The 17,660-nt window shown below is 57.4% G+C and overlaps 7 protein-coding genes across 7 annotated transcripts; 4 read left to right on the forward strand and 3 right to left on the reverse strand.

The window, feature by feature from the left end:
- Positions 1–170: 170 nt before the first annotated feature.
- N657DRAFT_682975 (VAMP-associated protein) lies at positions 171–1,446 on the reverse strand (the record flags this gene model as incomplete). Its single annotated transcript, XM_062796534.1, has 7 exons — positions 171–680; positions 746–862; positions 921–1,036; positions 1,092–1,150; positions 1,215–1,237; positions 1,287–1,357; positions 1,407–1,446. 7 exons carry the CDS (start codon positions 1,444–1,446, stop codon positions 171–173), a joined length of 936 nt encoding a protein of 311 aa, XP_062645100.1.
- A 418-nt stretch (positions 1,447–1,864) lies between these two features.
- Positions 1,865–5,134, forward strand: N657DRAFT_665613 (uncharacterized protein). Its single transcript, XM_062795302.1, has 9 exons — positions 1,865–2,303; positions 2,365–2,572; positions 2,622–2,772; positions 2,824–3,307; positions 3,664–3,811; positions 4,088–4,183; positions 4,311–4,366; positions 4,503–4,660; positions 4,810–5,134. The coding sequence occupies exons 1-9, from the start codon at positions 2,219–2,221 to the stop codon at positions 4,852–4,854; spliced, it is 1,431 nt and encodes a 476-aa protein (XP_062645101.1). The 5' UTR covers positions 1,865–2,218; the 3' UTR covers positions 4,855–5,134.
- Positions 4,878–7,109, reverse strand: N657DRAFT_648158 (uncharacterized protein). The gene is made up of 4 exons (XM_062793468.1): positions 6,538–7,109; positions 6,095–6,480; positions 5,472–6,041; positions 4,878–5,378 (listed from the first exon to the last, which is right to left on the reverse strand). Exons 1-4 carry the CDS (start codon positions 6,749–6,751, stop codon positions 5,190–5,192), a joined length of 1,359 nt encoding a protein of 452 aa, XP_062645102.1. The 5' UTR covers positions 6,752–7,109; the 3' UTR covers positions 4,878–5,189.
- Positions 7,110–7,366: 257 nt separating this feature from the next.
- On the forward strand, positions 7,367–7,963 carry N657DRAFT_578009 (ribosomal protein 60S; the record flags this gene model as incomplete). The annotated part of the gene is made up of 4 exons (XM_062789290.1): positions 7,367–7,435; positions 7,532–7,609; positions 7,702–7,846; positions 7,917–7,963. The coding sequence occupies 4 exons, from the start codon at positions 7,367–7,369 to the stop codon at positions 7,961–7,963; spliced, it is 339 nt and encodes a 112-aa protein (XP_062645103.1).
- A 2,310-nt stretch (positions 7,964–10,273) lies between these two features.
- On the forward strand, positions 10,274–14,105 carry N657DRAFT_682980 (uncharacterized protein; the record flags this gene model as incomplete). Its single annotated transcript, XM_062796535.1, has 3 exons — positions 10,274–12,608; positions 12,662–13,027; positions 13,117–14,105. 3 exons carry the CDS (start codon positions 10,274–10,276, stop codon positions 14,103–14,105), a joined length of 3,690 nt encoding a protein of 1,229 aa, XP_062645104.1.
- Positions 14,106–14,216: 111 nt separating this feature from the next.
- Positions 14,217–16,045, reverse strand: N657DRAFT_648161 (DnaJ-domain-containing protein). Its single transcript, XM_062793469.1, has 3 exons — positions 15,708–16,045; positions 15,551–15,639; positions 14,217–15,479 (listed from the first exon to the last, which is right to left on the reverse strand). The coding sequence occupies exons 1-3, from the start codon at positions 15,783–15,785 to the stop codon at positions 14,363–14,365; spliced, it is 1,284 nt and encodes a 427-aa protein (XP_062645105.1). The 5' UTR covers positions 15,786–16,045; the 3' UTR covers positions 14,217–14,362.
- Positions 16,046–16,263: 218 nt separating this feature from the next.
- N657DRAFT_648162 (S-adenosyl-L-methionine-dependent methyltransferase) lies at positions 16,264–17,625 on the forward strand. Its single transcript, XM_062793470.1, has 2 exons — positions 16,264–17,169; positions 17,275–17,625. Exons 1-2 carry the CDS (start codon positions 16,473–16,475, stop codon positions 17,442–17,444), a joined length of 867 nt encoding a protein of 288 aa, XP_062645106.1. The 5' UTR covers positions 16,264–16,472; the 3' UTR covers positions 17,445–17,625.
- Positions 17,626–17,660: the final 35 nt, after the last annotated feature.

Below are 17,660 nucleotides of genomic sequence, written 5' to 3' on the forward strand. Positions count from 1 at the left end.
TAAGTCCATGAATAACTACAAAGGGAAGTACCGCCCCCCGACGATAAAAGAGCGACGTAGGCGTTCAGCATCTCGTTCTTCCAACCATTGCCCCCCACCGAGGCAACCCGGAGCCGCCGCCCCGTGCCACGGCCAGCAGCCCCCATTTTCGCTGTATCCTATCCCCGTCCTCAAAACAAGAAATACGCCAACAAAAAGCTCGCCAAGCAAAGCAGCGCCACAATCTGCACCGGCACGCCCTCGGTACCCTGCACTGTCGGCCTCTCGGCCTGTGCCAGCTGCGCTCCAGTCCCCGTCGTCGCCGCCGTGCTGGTCTTGCCCTCTGACTCGGACGGAGCTGGCTTGCGCTGCCGCAGGCCGCTCGCCGCCTCGTTCTTGAGCGACGCGATGGTCGCCTCGGCCTTGGCCAGCCGGTCCTTGAGCTCCTCGTAGGTTTCGACCGCCGCGGATTTTACGGTCGCTGCCGCTCCTGCTGCCGCCGCCGTGGCGCCAGCGGCGGAGAAGACGGTCTGCTGCTGGTGGGTCTCTTGGTTCGGCTCTGGTGATTGCTGCTGCTGCTGTTGTTGTCGGGCTTCCTTTGGCTCAGGCTGCGAGGGCAGGGCGGTTTCGTCGGCGATGGTCGTGTCATCGCCCGTGGGGGAGGAGTATGTCGGGGGTGCGGTGTCGGGGGTGGCGTCGTACTGTACATTGGGATATTAGATGCTGCTGTGGTGGGTGAGGGATAGAATAAGGGGGAGGGACGAACCCCATTGGCACCTGCCCGTCGGACAGGAGTAGCGAGGGACTGTAAACCGTGGGATGGCGACAGCCAAGACACCCGGATCTTCTTTTCCTGGATTGCCGACTTTTCTACAGAGTCCCACTAGCCAGGTTGTCAGTATGGGGCCTGTGTGCATGCTTGGAACGTGTGTAAAACCCACAATCTGCGACACATTTGTGAACTCCTTGTCGGCGGTGATGATGACGGACTGGACGAGGAACTTGTCGCGGCACTTAGCATCGAGGGGCGGTTCCTGCTTCATCGCTTGCAAGAGCACTGCAGAGGTCAGCGCGTGTGGAAGTAGACATCCAGAGAAACCATGGCAACCAACCAGACACCTCGACTTCATGTCCGGGCTCGATGCGGCCAGAGTTCGGCCGGACGCAGTACCTGGGGAACCAGTCAACTTCCGACTGGGACTGGTGCTCGCTGGGATGGCCCGGCGTGGACATACTGCTTGGGAGCTGTGGTTTTGACCTGCATCTGTCAGCCACGAACACATACCCATAGTGATCTGTCTCCCTACCTTGAAAGCAACCGGCGCGGTGTTGGGGTTCTTGATTTTGAGAACCTGCGAAACCTCGACGGTAAAGGGTCCTGACCGGTTAGACGATGGTAGGCTCGAGGCGGACTCCTGAAGACATACTACGGAACCCAAGCTCCAGCGGGTCGATTTCGACGGACATGATGGCGGGTGGGCTTGCAGATGGCCGGGCAAACTAACTCTAGCTGGAGTTGGTGTCGCACTTCGATACCCCCAGGTCTCAAGGTACGGGATTTTTAGGACGGTGATTGCAGACTAATGTTATCCCTTGTTTGTTAGGTAGGTCATAAAGCGGTTGTCTGCTGTTGTTTTCTGCGCTGTTGTCTCCCGCAGAGAGAAGTAAACCAGACTCGTTGGTGGAAGCTGACAGTTGGCCGCGGCGTGATGTGTTACGACATTCCGGGAAAGGGCAGCTGCCCGGGTATTGGGCGAGGTTCCGGGGCCAAGGGCCCGTGCTCACCGACCGGCCTGGAAGGTTCTCAGCACAAGCCCTAACCCTCGCAATTTCCCAGATGACCTTTCAGGTCAAACAAGCCGAGTGCAGTGGTCAAACAACTTCTGCCCATATGACGTACAGCTCGATTGCCTGGTGTGGCTCAACATCAACTTTGACGAGCTGGCAAGCTGTTTACCTTGAACTTCAATATGCTCTAGGTGTTTCTAGACTTGCTCCTGAAAGAACGATAATTTTTTCTAGCATTGCCCTGTTTAGTAACCTGTGATTTCTGTTCCTCTTGTAGTCAACCCCTCCGCAGTGACCTGCCCCGCTATAATCGGGACCTTGACCAGGTCAAGTCAACTTCATCCGAGCACTCACTCACTTCGAGGGTTTCTCAACTCATTAGAGTTTACCGTTCCGGAATTCCGAGCTCAGTACATTTACGGTCACTGAATCTTACCTGAAATAGTCAATCATGACTAAATCAGACCTCGACTTGCTCCTCGAGATGGGCTTTGAGCCGGCGCGTGCCGAGCTCGCAGTCAAGAAGACTGGAGGATGTCAGTAACTTTTATTTCCAATTCCCTCGAGATCCTCCCTTGATGTTGACAGAAGACACAGTGCAGCAGGCCTTGACCTGGCTCGAGCAGAACCAAGACAAACCCTTGGAGGAGCTGCAATCGAGCCAAGCAGCCACCGGTGCTGGTGAGGACGACGAACAGGGCACGCCGTCTCTGCCCTCTGGCGAAACCGCTCAGTCCCTCGTCTGCAACGAGTGCGGCAAGAAGTTCCGCAACCGCGATCTAGCCTCCTTTCATGCATCCAAGACGTACGTTGCGCGGATATTGTCTCTGGCGAACCCGCTAACACGTTTCCAGAGACCACACAGATTTCTCCGAATCGACAGAGGAGATTGCACCCCTGACGGAGGAGGAGAAAAAGGCGAAACTGGAGGAGCTCCGAAAGAAGCTACAGGAGAAGAGGGCTCATCAATCCGTTGCTGAGAGGGAAGAGCAAAAGCGAAATGAGGTTTGTGAAACCTTCCAACGTGGCTGACGTGCAACTGACAGTTCCTCCAAGCAAATCCGCCTCAAGGCCACCAAAGAGTCGCAAGACATCAAGGAGGAGCTGCAGCGCAAGGAGCAGATGAAGGAGGCGGCCAAAAAGCGCCAGGAGAAGCTGGAGGACCTCGAGGCAAAGAAGCGGATCAAAGCCCGGATCGAGGCCGACAGGGCCGAACGCAAGCGCCGGGAAGAGGAAGCCAAGGCTCAGCGCGAGGGCAGGCCTCTGCCGGGCCAAACCAACACAGCGCCGGCTCCTGCAGCTCCCGCTGCTTCGACATCATCCGGGCCCTCCACTGCCACGACACGGTTGAGGTTCCAGTCCAAGAAGGGCGTGTTCGTCAAGACGTTCCCCAGCGAGACAACGCTCTTCGAGGTTGCCGAGCAGATCCGGGAAGAGGTGATATACCCGGTAAAGAGCTTTACAACGACATTTCCCAGGAAAACATTCGAGGCCGGCATCGACTTTGGGAAGACTCTGGCAGAGGCAGGCCTGGCGCCCAGTGCAGTGCTAGTGGTCGATTAGGGATGGCCCAGCCCTGAGTGTTCCTCCTCTGAAGGTTCAGAGTCACAAGAGCCAGTGCCATGAGCCGCGACGCAGAGTCGACCTAGCTGTTTATCACTCCCTAGTCCATAGGACCCATATCCCAATGAAGGCGAAATCTTGAGGTCTAGTAAGGAGTGCCAAGATTCATGATCTTGGAGGCTGTGGAGCGTCTCCAAAGGTCCGACCCCTTCACCAGCTGGATACAATATCAGCACTCTAGTTAGGTAGTTTGCAGAGGCTTATGTAGCCCCGAAGGAAGGGCGTGCGGGAGATTTGAAATGGGACGCCTTTCTCTTTACATCTCCCCACCAGGAACACGTTTGGCAATCGACAGCAACTTGCCGGTATGTGAGCACCCTGATACCTGCCCACTGCGGTACTGGATCCATCGAAGAGACAACCCCGCATTCTCCAAATACAGGGGTATCTTAACCCCTCTACTGCGATCTCGCTGCTCGCCGTGGCCATCTTTAACCACCTGTCTCATGACCGTCAGTAGCCGCTCACTAATAATCGGGCATTCTATATATTCCGGGTATCTGCGTTACAGGCTCATGGCTTCACACCTGCGCAATCTCATCACCCAAGCACTGCCCAGGTCTCCCGACCTCAGTCTTCTCTCGTCATCTTCCTTCATTCAAAGCAACGCCAGCTTCCTCACCCGTGCTCCGAGAATAAGCTTGCGTTCCCCATCATTCCGCGTCCTTCCCGCACCCCTAGTACTCACGCAACGCAGCACCATGGCCACAAAGTCCGAGCCAAAGAAGATGGAGTGGCTGGTCGTCATCCCCGATATCCCCGGCGCTCACGAGAAGCGCCTCGCGGTCCGCCCGTAAGTTTTTACGAACTTGGACCTAACCTGCTGATACCAATCTACACAACTTTGTTTTCAACAAACTCCCATGCCTCATTTTTGCTTAGTACCTGAACTAACATGCCCATGCCCCGCCAAACCGCAGTCAGCACTTCGCCAACCTCGGACCCCACAAGGAGTCGGGATTGTTCCAGATGGGCGGTACGTCTGTTTTTATCTTTCCCCCCTTCCCCCCCCCCCCCTTCCCCTTCGTTTTCCTCCTTCATCAACCATCGCCTCCCATATGTGTATTATAGCGCTGACATCAAGGGGGGCAATCCCTCGCAATGTGGAAAAGGCGCCGTTCTTAACGACGTCCCTGACTCATTAAACGATCCCTCCAAATTCTCCTTTGCCGGCAGCACCATCGTCATGCTGGCGTCGAGCCGCGAGGAGATCAAGGAGGTGCTGCGCCAGGATGTGTATGCCAAGTCCGGGGTGTGGGATGTCGAGAATGTGAGTCGAGTCCTAGTGTTTCCAACCACATCAACAACCAGACCCTTCTTCCCTCTATATGTTGTGCACAGGCTGCGTTGTGTTGTGTTGTCTTGTGTTCTGATAGTGGTTGGGTCGTTCAACTTACTGACCTGCTTTTCCGAATATAGGCTCAGATGTGGCCTCTTCTGTGTGCCTTCCGCAACCACAAATGAGGATCCCCAAAGGGTGAAGGGATAGGCGGTGGAGATATAAGAAGCAGATGACCATAGGTTTTGACAATGGGTTTCTTAGCCTTACACGTCATGGCTCTGAAAAGCTACCATGGCAATAGAAGAAGCAACGCTCCCTAAACTTTGTAACTAGAACACGACCTAACCTTCCGACCCAGAACACAGATTAGCCTCCCAAACAGTAACCACGCCGAACCGGCGTTGCCGCCGCAAAAAAACCGGCCGTATGCCCACTCAGAACGCCATGCGGGTGCGTACAAGCAAAGAGCAAGCACTCATACACTCCACTCATACAAAACAAATCCCTTCAAAGTCCCTCACTGAGCAACCGCTGGCGGAGCAGGAGACTCGTCCCCGCCCTCCTCCTTCTCCTCCGCGGCTACCCTCAAGTCATACGCGAGATCGAAGCACTCAGCCAACAGATCAGTGACGCTGCCCTGACCCTCCGGGATGTCGTTCCCAACCATAAACTTGCCGTCCACCCTCATATTGTCGATCGAGTTCAACTAGCCGACCAGTCAGTTACATCTATACTGTAGTTCTAGGAGAGAATATAAAGGGGAGCCTTCGGAAGAGCCCCAATCGACGGCGAAACAAACCTTCATGCTATACGGATACAACTCCCTCACCGACCCGACCCCGCCCGAGTTCTTGACCTCAATCAGACACCGCTTCAGCGTCTGCAGCTGGTTGTAGATGGGCAGCAGCGCCTCAGATACTGGCTCGGACGAGTTCATGAGATAGTAGATGTACCCGTAGCTGCGGCGGATAAGGTAAAGCAGCGTGCGCTGGACGTACAGCTCGGCGAGCTGGCCGTCCTGGTCGAGCCAGTTGCCGTCGGCGCCGCGCGCCTCATCGATCTTGTCGAGCTGCCGCTGGAAGTCGTACAAGTCCGTCTCGCGAAGCGACCAGGCTTGCGTGATGGAGAGCTTTTCGAGCTCGTTGCGGATGTTGATCAGAATGTTGTACTTGTCTTTGAAGGCCTCGGGTATTACGCCTTTCTTCTCGAGGACAATGTCGGACCATTGCAAGCAGCGGCGCAGCAGGTCTGACACCACGTGGCTACCGCGATACTCTCTGCCTTCTGCATCGACGAACTTGCCGTCCACCATCGAGTCGCTTATTTCTTGCAACTTTGACCTGAGTTTCTGGACTTCCGTTACGGAGAACTGCAACAGCGTCAGTATGCCGTTGCTTCGACATGAACTTTCTTGGTGCATACCTTGGCCTTGGTGTTGGCCAGGGACATGGATCGCAAGATAGAAATGAGCCTCTCGTAGATTTCTTGCAGGGGCTCATCCAGCTCTTCCAGCTGCTTACGCAGATTGGTCAGCATGGACTTGCATAGTGTCTCCCTCTTGGCCAGAAGCTCTACGAGATAGGGCGAATGCTGAGAGTCTGCATTCTGCAAGATGCTGTCGAGCTTGCTGAGCGTGTTTGATATGCTGTGAAGATCCTTGGCCGAGAAGAGCCTCGATTCTGTCAGATGGTCCAGCAGCCGCTTGATGGTCGATGTCAGCGCGTAAGCCGCCGGCACCTCCGTTGTCCGTCCAATCGTCATGAAGAAGAGCGAGATGAGCTGGAAGCAGCTCTCGAGTACCTTGTCCACTGCGGTGCTTGTTAATACATCGCAACTCCTGAGCTTTGCTGAGTTCCCAAACATACATTGGTTCTCGCTGTGGTGCTCGCCCTTTCGAATCTCATTCAATTGCTTAACCTGGTCCACCAGCTTATCGTACAGCAGCATGACATCCTGGGTCCTGATGTATTTTGTGCGGTCTCTCTTCAGCAGCAGCAGGTCGTCCCGGATGAGCGTGAGCTTTTCCAGGATCTGCCGCTCCCGGTCGTCCTTGGGCATTGGCACCGCCGGAGTGTCCATGTTGGGGGCGGGATGGGGTCTCGGTGTAAAATGTTGTATGAGAATGTGAGAGTCTCCGCGTCAAGAGGGAAATTGGCTTTAATAAGCCCGGGTCGGGAAGATCGGATTACGGTATTGCCCGCCTTGTTGGATCTAAGAGGCCGATCTGCTCGTGACCCCTCCTTCCACCCCTCTGAGCTCGCTGTTGAGCTATCGACTGATTTTCGATGATAAGAAGTATGAGACAGCGTTGCCTTTTCATGAGAACGAAACCTGCGGCATATCTGTTTCAAAGCCGATTCACACAGGCAAATCGCACGTCAGGACTGTTACATGTGTTGACGCATCTTGTTCTCAACGTCAGTGAGGGGACCTGTTGTGGTGGGGTGCATCAAGGGTGCAAGCTCGGGGGTCCGGCTAATGAAGCCCCACAATCGCTGACACCTTTGGCAGGTGGTGGCCAGCTGAGTATGAAGCAATGCCAGCTGCCAGCCGTAGGGCCAGGCTAGTCCGTTTTCGCCAGCCCACAATCTAATTATTTTCGCTCCCCCGAATTTCAAGCTCGGTCTCAACATCCCACGTCAACAAGCCCATTCGAGTCTCAGCACTTCGCGCCTCGACAAAGCACCCGTCAAAATGTCTACCGCTGAGCTGGCCACTTCCTACGCGGCGCTGATCCTCGCCGACGACGGTGTCGAGATCACCGTAAGAAACGATCCCGATAAACCCCGGGCGCAACAGCGCAGGGTCCCGGAAACCTCGATTTGAGCTGGGGAAAGCTAACTTTGCACCCTCTCCCAGGCCGACAAGATTTCGACCCTCATCAAGGCCGCCAAGGTTGAGGATGTCGAGCCTATCTGGGCCTCATTATTCGCCAAGGTACGAAGACCGAGATGGAGCGAGTTCGCGATCAGGATGCGAGGAAACGGGACGGACGAGGTGACTGACTGGGGTTATCTGTTGCACTGCAGGCTCTCGAGGGCAAGGACGTAAAGGAGCTTCTCTCTAACGTCGGCTCTGGTGGTGGTGCCGCTGCTGCTCCTGCGGCTGGTGGTGCTGCTGCTGCTGGCGGCGCCGCTGCTGAGGAGCCCAAGGAGGAGGCTAAGAAGGAGGAGGGTGAGTTCTGGCCCCGCGCGCTTCGACCTGGGCCCGCTGGTATAGGCAGATTGCTGATACATTGCTGCAGAGAAGGAGGAGTCGGACGAGGACATGGGTTTCGGTCTCTTCGACTAAGCTGGCGTCGACTCGGGCAGGGCGTGGTTTTGACTCCTCGGATTCCCTTTGTTCTTCCAAAATCTGCATGGATTTGCGGCGGCATTTCGCACACACGACCACAGGGATGGAGGCTATGATATTGGGGATCCTGGTTCATCGGCGTAGCTTTACACGGAATTTGAAGATGCGCTTTTGATCAACAATGGTCGGGCCGGATTGGCACGAGTCAACTGGTCCCGTGGGCTCGATAGCGGTGGATTACTCTGGGTCAGCTTCCAGGTCGCGGTCCGTGGCAGGCCGATTAGGCCACGGACGAGGAGGTTGCCATAGCACAGCGGGCAATCCAATGAAGTCCACGTCCGGTGTAGTCACCCATCCTCCCCTCTTTGCTACCAGGCTACGAGGTGCCTCGAGTTGCGCGCTGTGCATGGTATCACTAAAAAGGCTTGACACAAGGGGAGAGGCTGGTTAGGGGCGAGGCCTGCTGTCCCTGGTGATACAGTACGCATCAGGGTTGGATGTTCGGGTCGCCATAACCAAACCTTTGTGAACTGTTGATATTCAAAGACCCGCGTCCCCCAACGCTATCCCTACTCGTCCAGCGGTCATCATATCTCTATGAGTTCGACGGGGTGCTCGGCCTACCTCCTGTCGAGGTCAAGGAGAATGGGCTGATGCTGCCACCATGAGCCTCGGGCAGCCGCCAAAGACGTCCACAGACTACATTGCTTAGCTCACTCGTATCCTGGGATTGTACTATCTTAAGTGTCCTTGATCATTTGCGCCAGAAACTTCTAGAGAGCTCAAATATTCCCTCGTGCTTCGTAGAGGCGTTGGGTTGAGAATATCGGTCAGGGCCTGGAACATGCTTTTCTTGGCATGCCAAGACCTACTTTTTTCGTGCCCTGATCGGTCGCGATGACGAAATGGCTTTTCTCTTGCCGACAGGTGTGTTTGACCTGAATTCATTCGCTGCGCAATGCATCCATCCAGTTGGAAACTCGGTCAATGCTGCCTCCCCGCGTCATACAAACCCACCTGACGGCTTCTACTGTTAGCATCTCAGAGCTGAGGCCCCGTTCGAGCTACCCATCGTTCGAAGTAAAAGAACCTGAGATGAAGAGCGGCGGTGTTTTTCGGCTACCTTGTCCCAAATCCAATGACTGCCAGAACCAGCAGTAACTGGTGACCAGGTCACAAGGCTGCGCCTCAGACCCGGCGTCCCGTATTGGGTTCTGGATGATGGTGGGGCTGCCGACGGAACCGGAACTTGAACCTCGTGGACACAGGACATGGTTGCAAGCCTCGTGGGTCTTCCCCTTCTGCCACCGTGTTCTCGAAGCGTCATGAGATGTGGACGCTTCATGAGGTAATCTGTATGGTTTCCGCGAGTGTGACAGGCGACGAGAGTCTCCTGATGGTAGCACAAGACCCGCCGGTTTCCAACTTGTCAAGCCTGTGGCAGTCGCTGGCGGACCGCTGTGTCTTCAACCTCGTCGCCGTCGGCTGAGACAGCGGCTGGCCTTTTGTGAAATACCTTATGTCCTCCGGCCATCATTGTCTCAGAATGCACCCGATTGCGGCGTGACTGAGGGAGGCACAATCTGGTCCATGGAAACCGTGGCGCCCGAAATCTGTTGGGAGCCACATCTCACATCTCACCCGAGGCCGCTTTTGCAGGCCCTTCCCTCTGTTCTGGTGCGAGGGTTTTCACGGTGCCTCTCTCGTGGAAAGAGGCCGCCTTAAGTTTAGGGGACGAGAGAATCTGCGTCATTGGACGGGCCGCTGTCACTGGCCAACGTCCATGGGTTCTAAGGTACCGTTGATGGTCGAGAACCGAAGAACCCGATGAGCCATCTTGTGCGAGCTGCGCCGCAGTTGGTCCACTATGCTACAGTAGTGAACCATGCAGCTTCTCCTGCTGCAAGTAATCAGCAGTGTGCAGTTTGTGGGCCAACCTAGTCTGTCAGCAAAAGGCAGGCGCTTCGCTTGCTTTGGAACCCGTCACCCCAGCCATCTCATGCGGCCATGCCCACCTTCCCGCTTCCCACCTTCCTACGATCCACCTCCCCTCTCTTATACCACCCTCCCTTACTCACCCAGCCTTGTTCCCTCCCACCCTGCCTTTGCTTGGAAACTCTGCACCTTCCACTCATCTGTTACTGACATCGTTGCGATTTTCATCTTTTTTTGCCTTTTTTTCTTGCGATACCCGAGTCGCGAAACCAATACCCTTACACTCCTGTGCTGACTTACAACCTGGTTTGCACTGACTTGAGATCACCTCTTACAACTTTGAACCTTGTGTGACGACACTCACCAACCGTTATGCCCGAGGTGTACCGCGAGTCCCGCTATGTGCGGGAGCGGGACGCCTCTCCATCCTCCGACGAGGGTTACAAGAGGACGACAGTGCGCCGTTACAAGGTGACGCCGGACCGTGTTGAGCGGGTCGAGCGCGAGGTCGACATCGTTGAGGAGGAGCGCCGCAGCCGCTATGCCCCCATTCGCCGTTCCAGCCGGGACGAGATCATCGATCGTCTCTACATTCCTGAGCGACCCCGGTCTGCCTACGACCCCTCTCCCCACAGCGCAACCTATGTTGAGCGCCAGGTCATTGAACGCGAGCGTGAGCGCGAACCCAGAGACGAGCATTACACCCGGGTTGATCGGGTAGAGTATCGCGGGGACGGGCCCCGGGGTGCGGTAGTCGAGCGGGAGCGAGTCATCGAGCGCGATGACCGGGACCTCCCATACCCCACCGAGCGAACGCGCACTGTGGTCGAGAGAGAGGTGGTGGAGCGGGACCGTGACGACGACTACCATCGCAGCAGCGACAGAGATCGCGGGAGGGTGGTGTACGAGTCGACCAAAGAAGTTGAACGAGTCGATCGCAACGATGTCTACTCGCCAAGGGACTGGGAGCGCCGCTCGTACTGGGACGACGAAAAGGAGACAGAGGTGCGAGTCGAGAAGAGAGTCGAGCACCGGGACGGTGGCGAGGTTCGCGTTGAACGCCGGGTCGAAGAGCGCCGCGATGATGGCTACCCCAGCGGAACTGCCGAGGTTGAGCGCTGGCGCAAGGAGACCGAGTATTATGAACCCGCCCCGCCACCTCCCGCTCCCATCGTCATTCGCCAGCGCGCTCCGGAGCAGAAGATCATTGTTCAAGAGGCTCCTCCAGCAACTGTTGTGATTCGGGAACAAGCTCAAGAACCCAGGGAGATTACTGTCGCTCGCCGGGGATCGCGCGATGGGGAGTACTACTACCACCGCGAATCTCGTGAGATTGGCCCTTACCGAGGAGAGCTCCGCGAGGAAGAGGTCGCGGTTGCGCGCTATGATGATGATCATCGACACCGTCACCACCACCATCACCACCATCGCCGCCACCACCACCACGGAGGCTACAGTGACGCCGAATCGGATGACGGCTACTACCTGAAGCGCACCGTCACTCGAAGAGAACGCAGCGAATCGAGCAGCCCTCACCGGAAGCGCCATCTGGCTGAAGGCGCTCTAGCTGGAGCCGGTATCGGTGCTCTTCTTGCTTCAAAGCGCGACGGGCAAGGTGAGTTCAAGCAACACCGCGGCCGCAAGGTCCTTGCCGGTGCTGCGCTTGGCGCCCTTGGCACCGAGGTCGCGAGGCGCGCACACAGCGCTTACCAGGAGCGGTTCGAAGACGAGAGGGAGAGAGAACGCTCTCGGTCTCGCTCACGCCCGCCGCATTCGAGGCTCAAAACCGGCCTGGGCATCGCCGCTGTCGCTCTTGCAGCTGCCGGGGCCGCCAAGTACTACCAGAGCAACAAAATTGAAAAGGAGGAGGCGACCCGTGGCCGGGCTCTCCACCGCGACAGTGACAGCGACCGGTCGCCGAGCCGGAAGCGGTCCAAGAGCCGAGCCTCATCTCTTGCCAAGGCCGGCCTAGGCACGGCAGCCGTTGCCGGGCTGGTCCAGCACTACCGCCACAAGAGCAAGACGAGAAACGGCAAGAGTCGCTCACGATCGCGCGTCCGCACCGGTGCCGAGATCTTGGCCGCTGGCCTGGCAGGCGCCGGCGCCAAGAAATTGTATGACCGTCACAAGGAGAAGAAGGAGGGAGAGCACGAGCGCGAGCTTGACCGCCAAGTCAGCGATGATGACTATTACGACCGCGACGCGCGCGATTACAACCGCCGCAGCAGGAGTAGGAGCTTGACTCGGTCCGGACCCACGTACCCCGACGGTGACCCTTCGGTAGCTGATCCTGAGCTAGGCATGGTTGAGTACGGGGCCCACCCGCTGCCCGTGTACCCAGAGTATGGGCACGATACGGGGCGAGGAGCGGCAGCGGGGTATGACTCTGCGGCAGAGGACAGGAGCCGCAGGCGCCGGAGGAGGCACAGATCGAGGGGTGACGACGACTATTCTGCAGATAGCGAGGCGGAGACGGACCGTGATAAAAAGACGGCCAAGAAGCGCAGCGGGAGTAGGCTGCGGGACCTCGCTGCGGGCGCTGCGGCAGCTGGCGCAGCAGCCATTGGTATCAAAAAATACAACGATAAGAAAGACAAAGGGAAGGAGAAGGAGAGGGATGAGAAGGAGCGTGAGAGAGACAGGGCGAGGGACAGAGAAAGGGAAAGGGAGACGGAGAGGGAGAAGGGGAGGGAAAGGGACCGGCGGCGTAAGTAACACCGCTCCAAGTGCCTTGTGGGATAGCTGGCTCACCAGTCAAAGGTTACGGAGACGATGTCCCCGCAGATGATTACGACAACTATGGTCGCCGGGCGCCATCACCACTTCACGCTTCCGGCGGATATTACAATCCTCCCCCTGCGGCGCCTCCGGGTTCAACCAATGGCTTCACTCAACATCCCAACGTCCCCATCGACAATCTCAACCAGCATTACGCACCATACCCGCCGGATACAGCCTACACACCCTACTCCCCGCCCATGCCGGGTCCGCCCCCAAACTCAGCCACAACGACGGGCGCCGTGCCTCCACCGACAGACCGCCCGGGCCCTGAACATGTGAGTGAAGCTTCTTGTGTTGGTCGTTCCACTCCAGAACCAGGCGCTGCCGTTCGCTCCGTTGACAAGGGTGCGTCGTCTCTCGATGGTGCCCTGGGAGACAAGACCATCATCCAACCGCGATTGGAGGGCCTGAACTGACCAAGTATGTGCTCATAGATGGTATAATCCCATCCGTCGCATACGCTCCTCCTCATCCTCGCCCTCCTCCTCCTGCGGCCTCAGAGTCCGTTCCAGAAGACGCGCCTCGCACGCCCAAATCTGTCGTCTTCATCCCCCTGTCGCCCAAGTCGTCGGCCACACTCCGCCGCCACCACGAGGAGCACGCAAGCAAGTCCGAGACCGAGGACATACCCAGCGAAAGTGACGACGACGGCGACGAAGATCGGGATAAGGGACTATCAGCGGACAAGGAACCCGGCAGCACATCATCACGCCGGCGCCGCCGTAAGTCGGACCCGTCATCGGACCGGGCCCTGGCTCCTCCCGTTCTCCGGTCGCGCGACAACAGGGACACTGCTTCTTCATTCTCTGAGCCTCCCGAGACGGATGACGAGGAAGTAATTGAGATGCTTCCGGACCGGTTTGATGCGCAGGGCCGTCCTCTTGATGATGGGTCTGAACCTTCTTCTTCTTATTCTTCCCGGGGGTGGCACAGCCGGCGCGGCGACTTTGAGTACCGGAGTCCTCGCGGTAGCACCGACAAGGGGGGGTTGAACATGCGTGGTGAGTGGGGCGTGGCGGGGACGGATGCCGAGGTGGTGGAGCGGGTTGTGCAGCGCGTTACGGGGGTGTTGGAAGGTAGGGGTAGTTGGTGGGGTTTGATCGGGGGCATTCTGAGCGGGAGTTTGTTGCATAGTGGTTCGGCGACGGCGGATGAAGGTGGTGGTGGTGGCGAGGGACAAGGGACGAGGAGGATATCGGATCGTTTGGTAAGGGATCAGAAGACGAGTCGGGATGATAATGATGAGGATTGGGGTAGGCGGCGGCGGAGGCGGGAGGAGGGGAGTAGTAGGCATGCGGACGACAGGCGGAGGGATGATTATGATGATGACCGCTATGATGAGGAGAGGAAACGGAGGCGGCGGCGAAGGGGGAAGGAGCAACCGTATGACATGGGAGTGGACAGGGCGCACACTTGGGGATGAGTGATGATTATGCTTGATGACTTATGACTGACTGCCTTGATTTTTCTTCTTTTTTTTCGTCATTTACCCTAGATACGATGCTTGTATGTTCTTGTCTGGTTACAGATGCGATGCTTGGGCTACACTGCGGTACTATTTACAAGAATACGAATGCAACGACGATCCATTTTATGCCTGCTCAGCACAGGTTGGGTGCGTAGTATATCTATACCAAACATTTCTAAACGTGCAACTGTCTGTATGTACATGAAACCCTCTCATAACTCCTCATGTTCATGTTCATGCTCATGCTCGTCATGCATAACCGGCTTCTCGGGCCTCCCGCTGTCCTTGTGCAAATCGACCCCCTTCTTCGCCCGCCACTTCTGAAATAGGGCCCAAAGCTCCTTCTCCATGCCGCTATCCATCTGATCCGGCAGCACGACGACGTACTCGACGTACAGGTTCCCAAACTCGGTTTTGTGGTACACGCTGTCGCCATCCTCGTGCCACTTGGGCATGCCCTCGCCGGGCACCGTCTCGACGTGATTCGGCTGCACCACCTCGCCCCGCTTCCGGCCCAGCCTCACGATATGGCCGTCCAGGTGCGTCAGATTGCGCGTCCAGTCGCCCAGCAGCGCCTCCCGCAGCGACAGCACCTCGCGCCAGAACAGGTCGTCGCCCTTGCGCCGGAAAAACACGCCGTCCACCCGGTCCGGGTTGTCCTCCCCTTCCAGACTCGGCTCCTTCTCCACCAGCGTCACGATCAGATCCCCCGCGACGTAGTCCGGGCTGGCGTCCGCCTCGTTCTCGTACGCGATGCGCGTCCCGTCCGCCATGCCCCGCTGTACTGTGAGCGTCACGGTCGTGGGCTTGCGCACGACACGCTGGCCCTCGCAGACGGGGCAGCGGTGCTTGATGCTCTTGCCCCGCCCGCCGCATGCGTCGCACTGCATCTGCACCTGCGTGATCATGCCGGGGGCCAGCTGCTGCCGCACCGTCCGGACGCCGCGCCCGTTGCAGACCGGACAGGCGTGCACGACGCGGTCGGCCGCGCCCGTGCCTTCGCACTCCTCGCATATCTCCTGCTTGTTCCACTGGAACTCGGTCGTGGCGCCGTTGTAGAAGTCGCGCAGCGGCACGGTAACCTTGATCTCGACGTTGTGGCCCCGCCGCTGGCCCGGTTGGTTGCCGAAGTGGCCGCCGCCGCCAAAGAAGCGGCTGAAGAGGTCGAACGGGTCGTGGTGACCGCCGCCGCCGCCGCCGCGTTGCTGTTTGTGTTGTTGCAGGCCTTCGTGCCCGTACTGGTCGTAGATTTGTCGGGACTCGGCGTCCGAGAGGGCTTCGTAGGCTTCCGAGACCTGGACAAACTTGTCATGTGCTGTTGGGTCGTTGCTGAGGGCGTGTGTGTTATTAGAGAGTGAGGTGATGGGAGGGAGGAGGGAGATTGAAGAAGAAGGGCTTACGGGTTCTTGTCTGGGTGGTATCTCTTGCTTAGTTGCCTGTAGGCGGACTTGATCTGCTTTTCGGTGGCTTGCTTGTTGAGGCCGAGGACCTGACGGCGTGTCAGATGAAAGGCGCAGTGGCCGCAACGGTGTTGAGACAGAGGGGATTGAATCTCACCTTGTAATAGTCCTCTGCGCAAAGCGCGAGTTGCGCCAGCGTCAGGAGAGACAGCACAATCGTTCGGAGAAGCCTCATGGTGTCTGTGCCGCGGCCGCTCTGGCTGTCCTCTAGACTCCTCTCTTGAATTCTAGATGCCAATTGATGGCGGTACAATGTACAAGTGTCGACTGGCCGAGTGTATGCACCGATCAGATCCGAACGAGGTCCGTAACGAGCGACGAGAAATGGCAGTGTTAGGGAAGTCGCCGAGGGCGTAGTGGCGGGCAATTGCAGGGCCTTGTTGGAAGGATGCAAAGTCGCTTACACGCAGCCATCCATCCATGAGGCAAGAAGATGCGCTGCAGAGAGAGCCTGAGACATTGCAGCCAGCGTGTCCGAGTGGCCACTTTGCGCCAGGCTGACCTCATCAGCATTGGGCCCTCCTGATTGGTTGAATCTGCCAAGCCTGTTGATTGCTGACAGGGATATCTTCCCAAGCTAGACCATAGCCCTAACCCTCTTACATCCTTTGTTTTCCGGATCTGGAAGTTCCATCTTCCCTTGAGGATCAATACAACTCCGCATCACTTATACCTTTGCGTAATAACCCGCGGCGCGGAAGAGAAGAGGTAGAATGTAACTGAACATGTGACTTGGCCTCTCCCAGTTCACCTTTCAACCTGGAATTCGTCTCACTTTCCCTTATTTTATCACCCGAGTCAACCCTCATATTATTTTCACCAATTTTACCCTCACGGCCTCCCCAAAGCTGCAACGGTCAAAATGCTTCAGCTGCTTCCCTTGCCGCTAGCGGCCCTCTTGGAGCCCTTCCACTTTATGGGCAGCGCTGCGTCCTACCTGCCCTCAACCGTCATGTCCCTGATCCTCGCCCGCGACTTCGGCACCCTCCTCTCCTGGCCGCGGCTACAAGCCGCCTGGTTCGGCCGTTTCTGGGCGCGCGTCGGTCCCGATGTCCGCGCCAATGCAGAGAAGAACGTCATCCCTCTGGTCCAGGGCCGCGTCCAGGCCGGCCATATCCACCCTCCTCCATCCGACAACGAAACCGGAACCAGGACAGCCCACCCGCCGGTGAGCGGCACCGTCCTCGAAGTCGGCCCCGGATCCGGCATGTGGACCTCCCTCTTCAGCCCGCGCTATCTCCCGCGCATCACCAAGGTGTACGGGGTGGAGCCCAACCCGGCCCAGCACGCGGGCCTGAAGCGCCAGATCGCCGCCGCGGAGCTGGACGACGGGGCCTACGAGATCGTGCCCGTCGGCATTGAGGACCTCGCCGCATCCGGGCGCGTCCCGCGCGAGAGTGTGGATTGCATCGTGACTGTCATGTGCCTGTGCAGCATCCCGGAACCGGAGCACAATGTCAAGCAGCTGTACGGCTACCTCAAGCCTGGCGGGCGGTGGTATGTGTACGAGCATGTTAAGTGCTTTAAGGAGCAGGGGTGGGGGATGGGGTTGTATCAGGGTGAGTAAGCTATCACTTGTAACGCTCTCGAGAGTGTGTTGGGAGGGAGTGAGATTGCTTTTTGTTCCCCTCTTGGCTGACAAGTTGTTTGCCTCTCGTTTCTAGCCTTGCTGAACTTGTTCTGGCCTCAATTCATCGGCGGGTGTGAGATGTGCCGCGAGACAGGCAAATGGATCAAAGGCGCCGGTGCCTGGAGCGAGGTTGACCTGTGCCAGCTGGATGGCGAACCTTGGTACTTCACCATGCCGCATATCATAGGCGTTCTCACAAAGTAGAGCCCCTGGACGATGCTCACGCTTATCTAAACTTGATTTGACCACCATGTTCAGCGTCGGAACGCATCAATTGTCAAAGGCCAGCTATAGCATCCTTATACAATGCGCATAGGTGTAGATGGTTTTGCAAGCGGATTACGTGTGCTAGTTACCTTATTTGGGAGTATCGATTCCATGTTGAACTGTCGTGTTTTCATCTTATTCCTCCATCAGGCT

This window comes from Parathielavia appendiculata (genome assembly GCF_033297405.1).
Source record: "Parathielavia appendiculata strain CBS 731.68 unplaced genomic scaffold N657scaffold_12, whole genome shotgun sequence".
In the NCBI taxonomy this organism is placed as follows: Eukaryota; Fungi; Ascomycota; class Sordariomycetes; order Sordariales; family Chaetomiaceae; genus Parathielavia; species Parathielavia appendiculata.

What these genes read in the sequence shown, in the direction of transcription:
- N657DRAFT_665613 (XM_062795302.1), top strand. Translation starts at nt 2,219, where the DNA reads ATGACTAAATCAGACCTCGACTTGCTCCTCGAGATGGGCTTTGAGCCG. An exon ending in AAGAGCAAAAGCGAAATGAG is followed by an intron (nt 2,773 to 2,823) that starts GTTTGTGAAACC and finishes AGTTCCTCCAAG; the next exon opens with CAAATCCGCCTCAAGGCCAC. An exon ending in AGAGGCAGGCCTGGCGCCCA is followed by an intron (nt 3,308 to 3,663) that starts GTGCAGTGCTAG and finishes TCTCCCCACCAG; the next exon opens with GAACACGTTTGGCAATCGAC.
- N657DRAFT_648158 (XM_062793468.1), bottom strand. Translation starts at nt 6,751, where the DNA reads ATGGACACTCCGGCGGTGCCAATGCCCAAGGACGACCGGGAGCGGCAG. An exon ending in GCACCACAGCGAGAACCAAT is followed by an intron (nt 6,481 to 6,537) that starts GTATGTTTGGGA and finishes CAAGCACCGCAG; the next exon opens with TGGACAAGGTACTCGAGAGC. An exon ending in TGTATCCGTATAGCATGAAG is followed by an intron (nt 5,379 to 5,471) that starts GTTTGTTTCGCC and finishes CTGGTCGGCTAG; the next exon opens with TTGAACTCGATCGACAATAT.
- N657DRAFT_648161 (XM_062793469.1), bottom strand. Translation starts at nt 15,785, where the DNA reads ATGAGGCTTCTCCGAACGATTGTGCTGTCTCTCCTGACGCTGGCGCAA. An exon ending in GCGCAGAGGACTATTACAAG is followed by an intron (nt 15,640 to 15,707) that starts GTGAGATTCAAT and finishes ACACGCCGTCAG; the next exon opens with GTCCTCGGCCTCAACAAGCA. An exon ending in TACCACCCAGACAAGAACCC is followed by an intron (nt 15,480 to 15,550) that starts GTAAGCCCTTCT and finishes ACACGCCCTCAG; the next exon opens with CAACGACCCAACAGCACATG.
- N657DRAFT_648162 (XM_062793470.1), top strand. Translation starts at nt 16,473, where the DNA reads ATGCTTCAGCTGCTTCCCTTGCCGCTAGCGGCCCTCTTGGAGCCCTTC. An exon ending in GGGGATGGGGTTGTATCAGG is followed by an intron (nt 17,170 to 17,274) that starts GTGAGTAAGCTA and finishes TCTCGTTTCTAG; the next exon opens with CCTTGCTGAACTTGTTCTGG.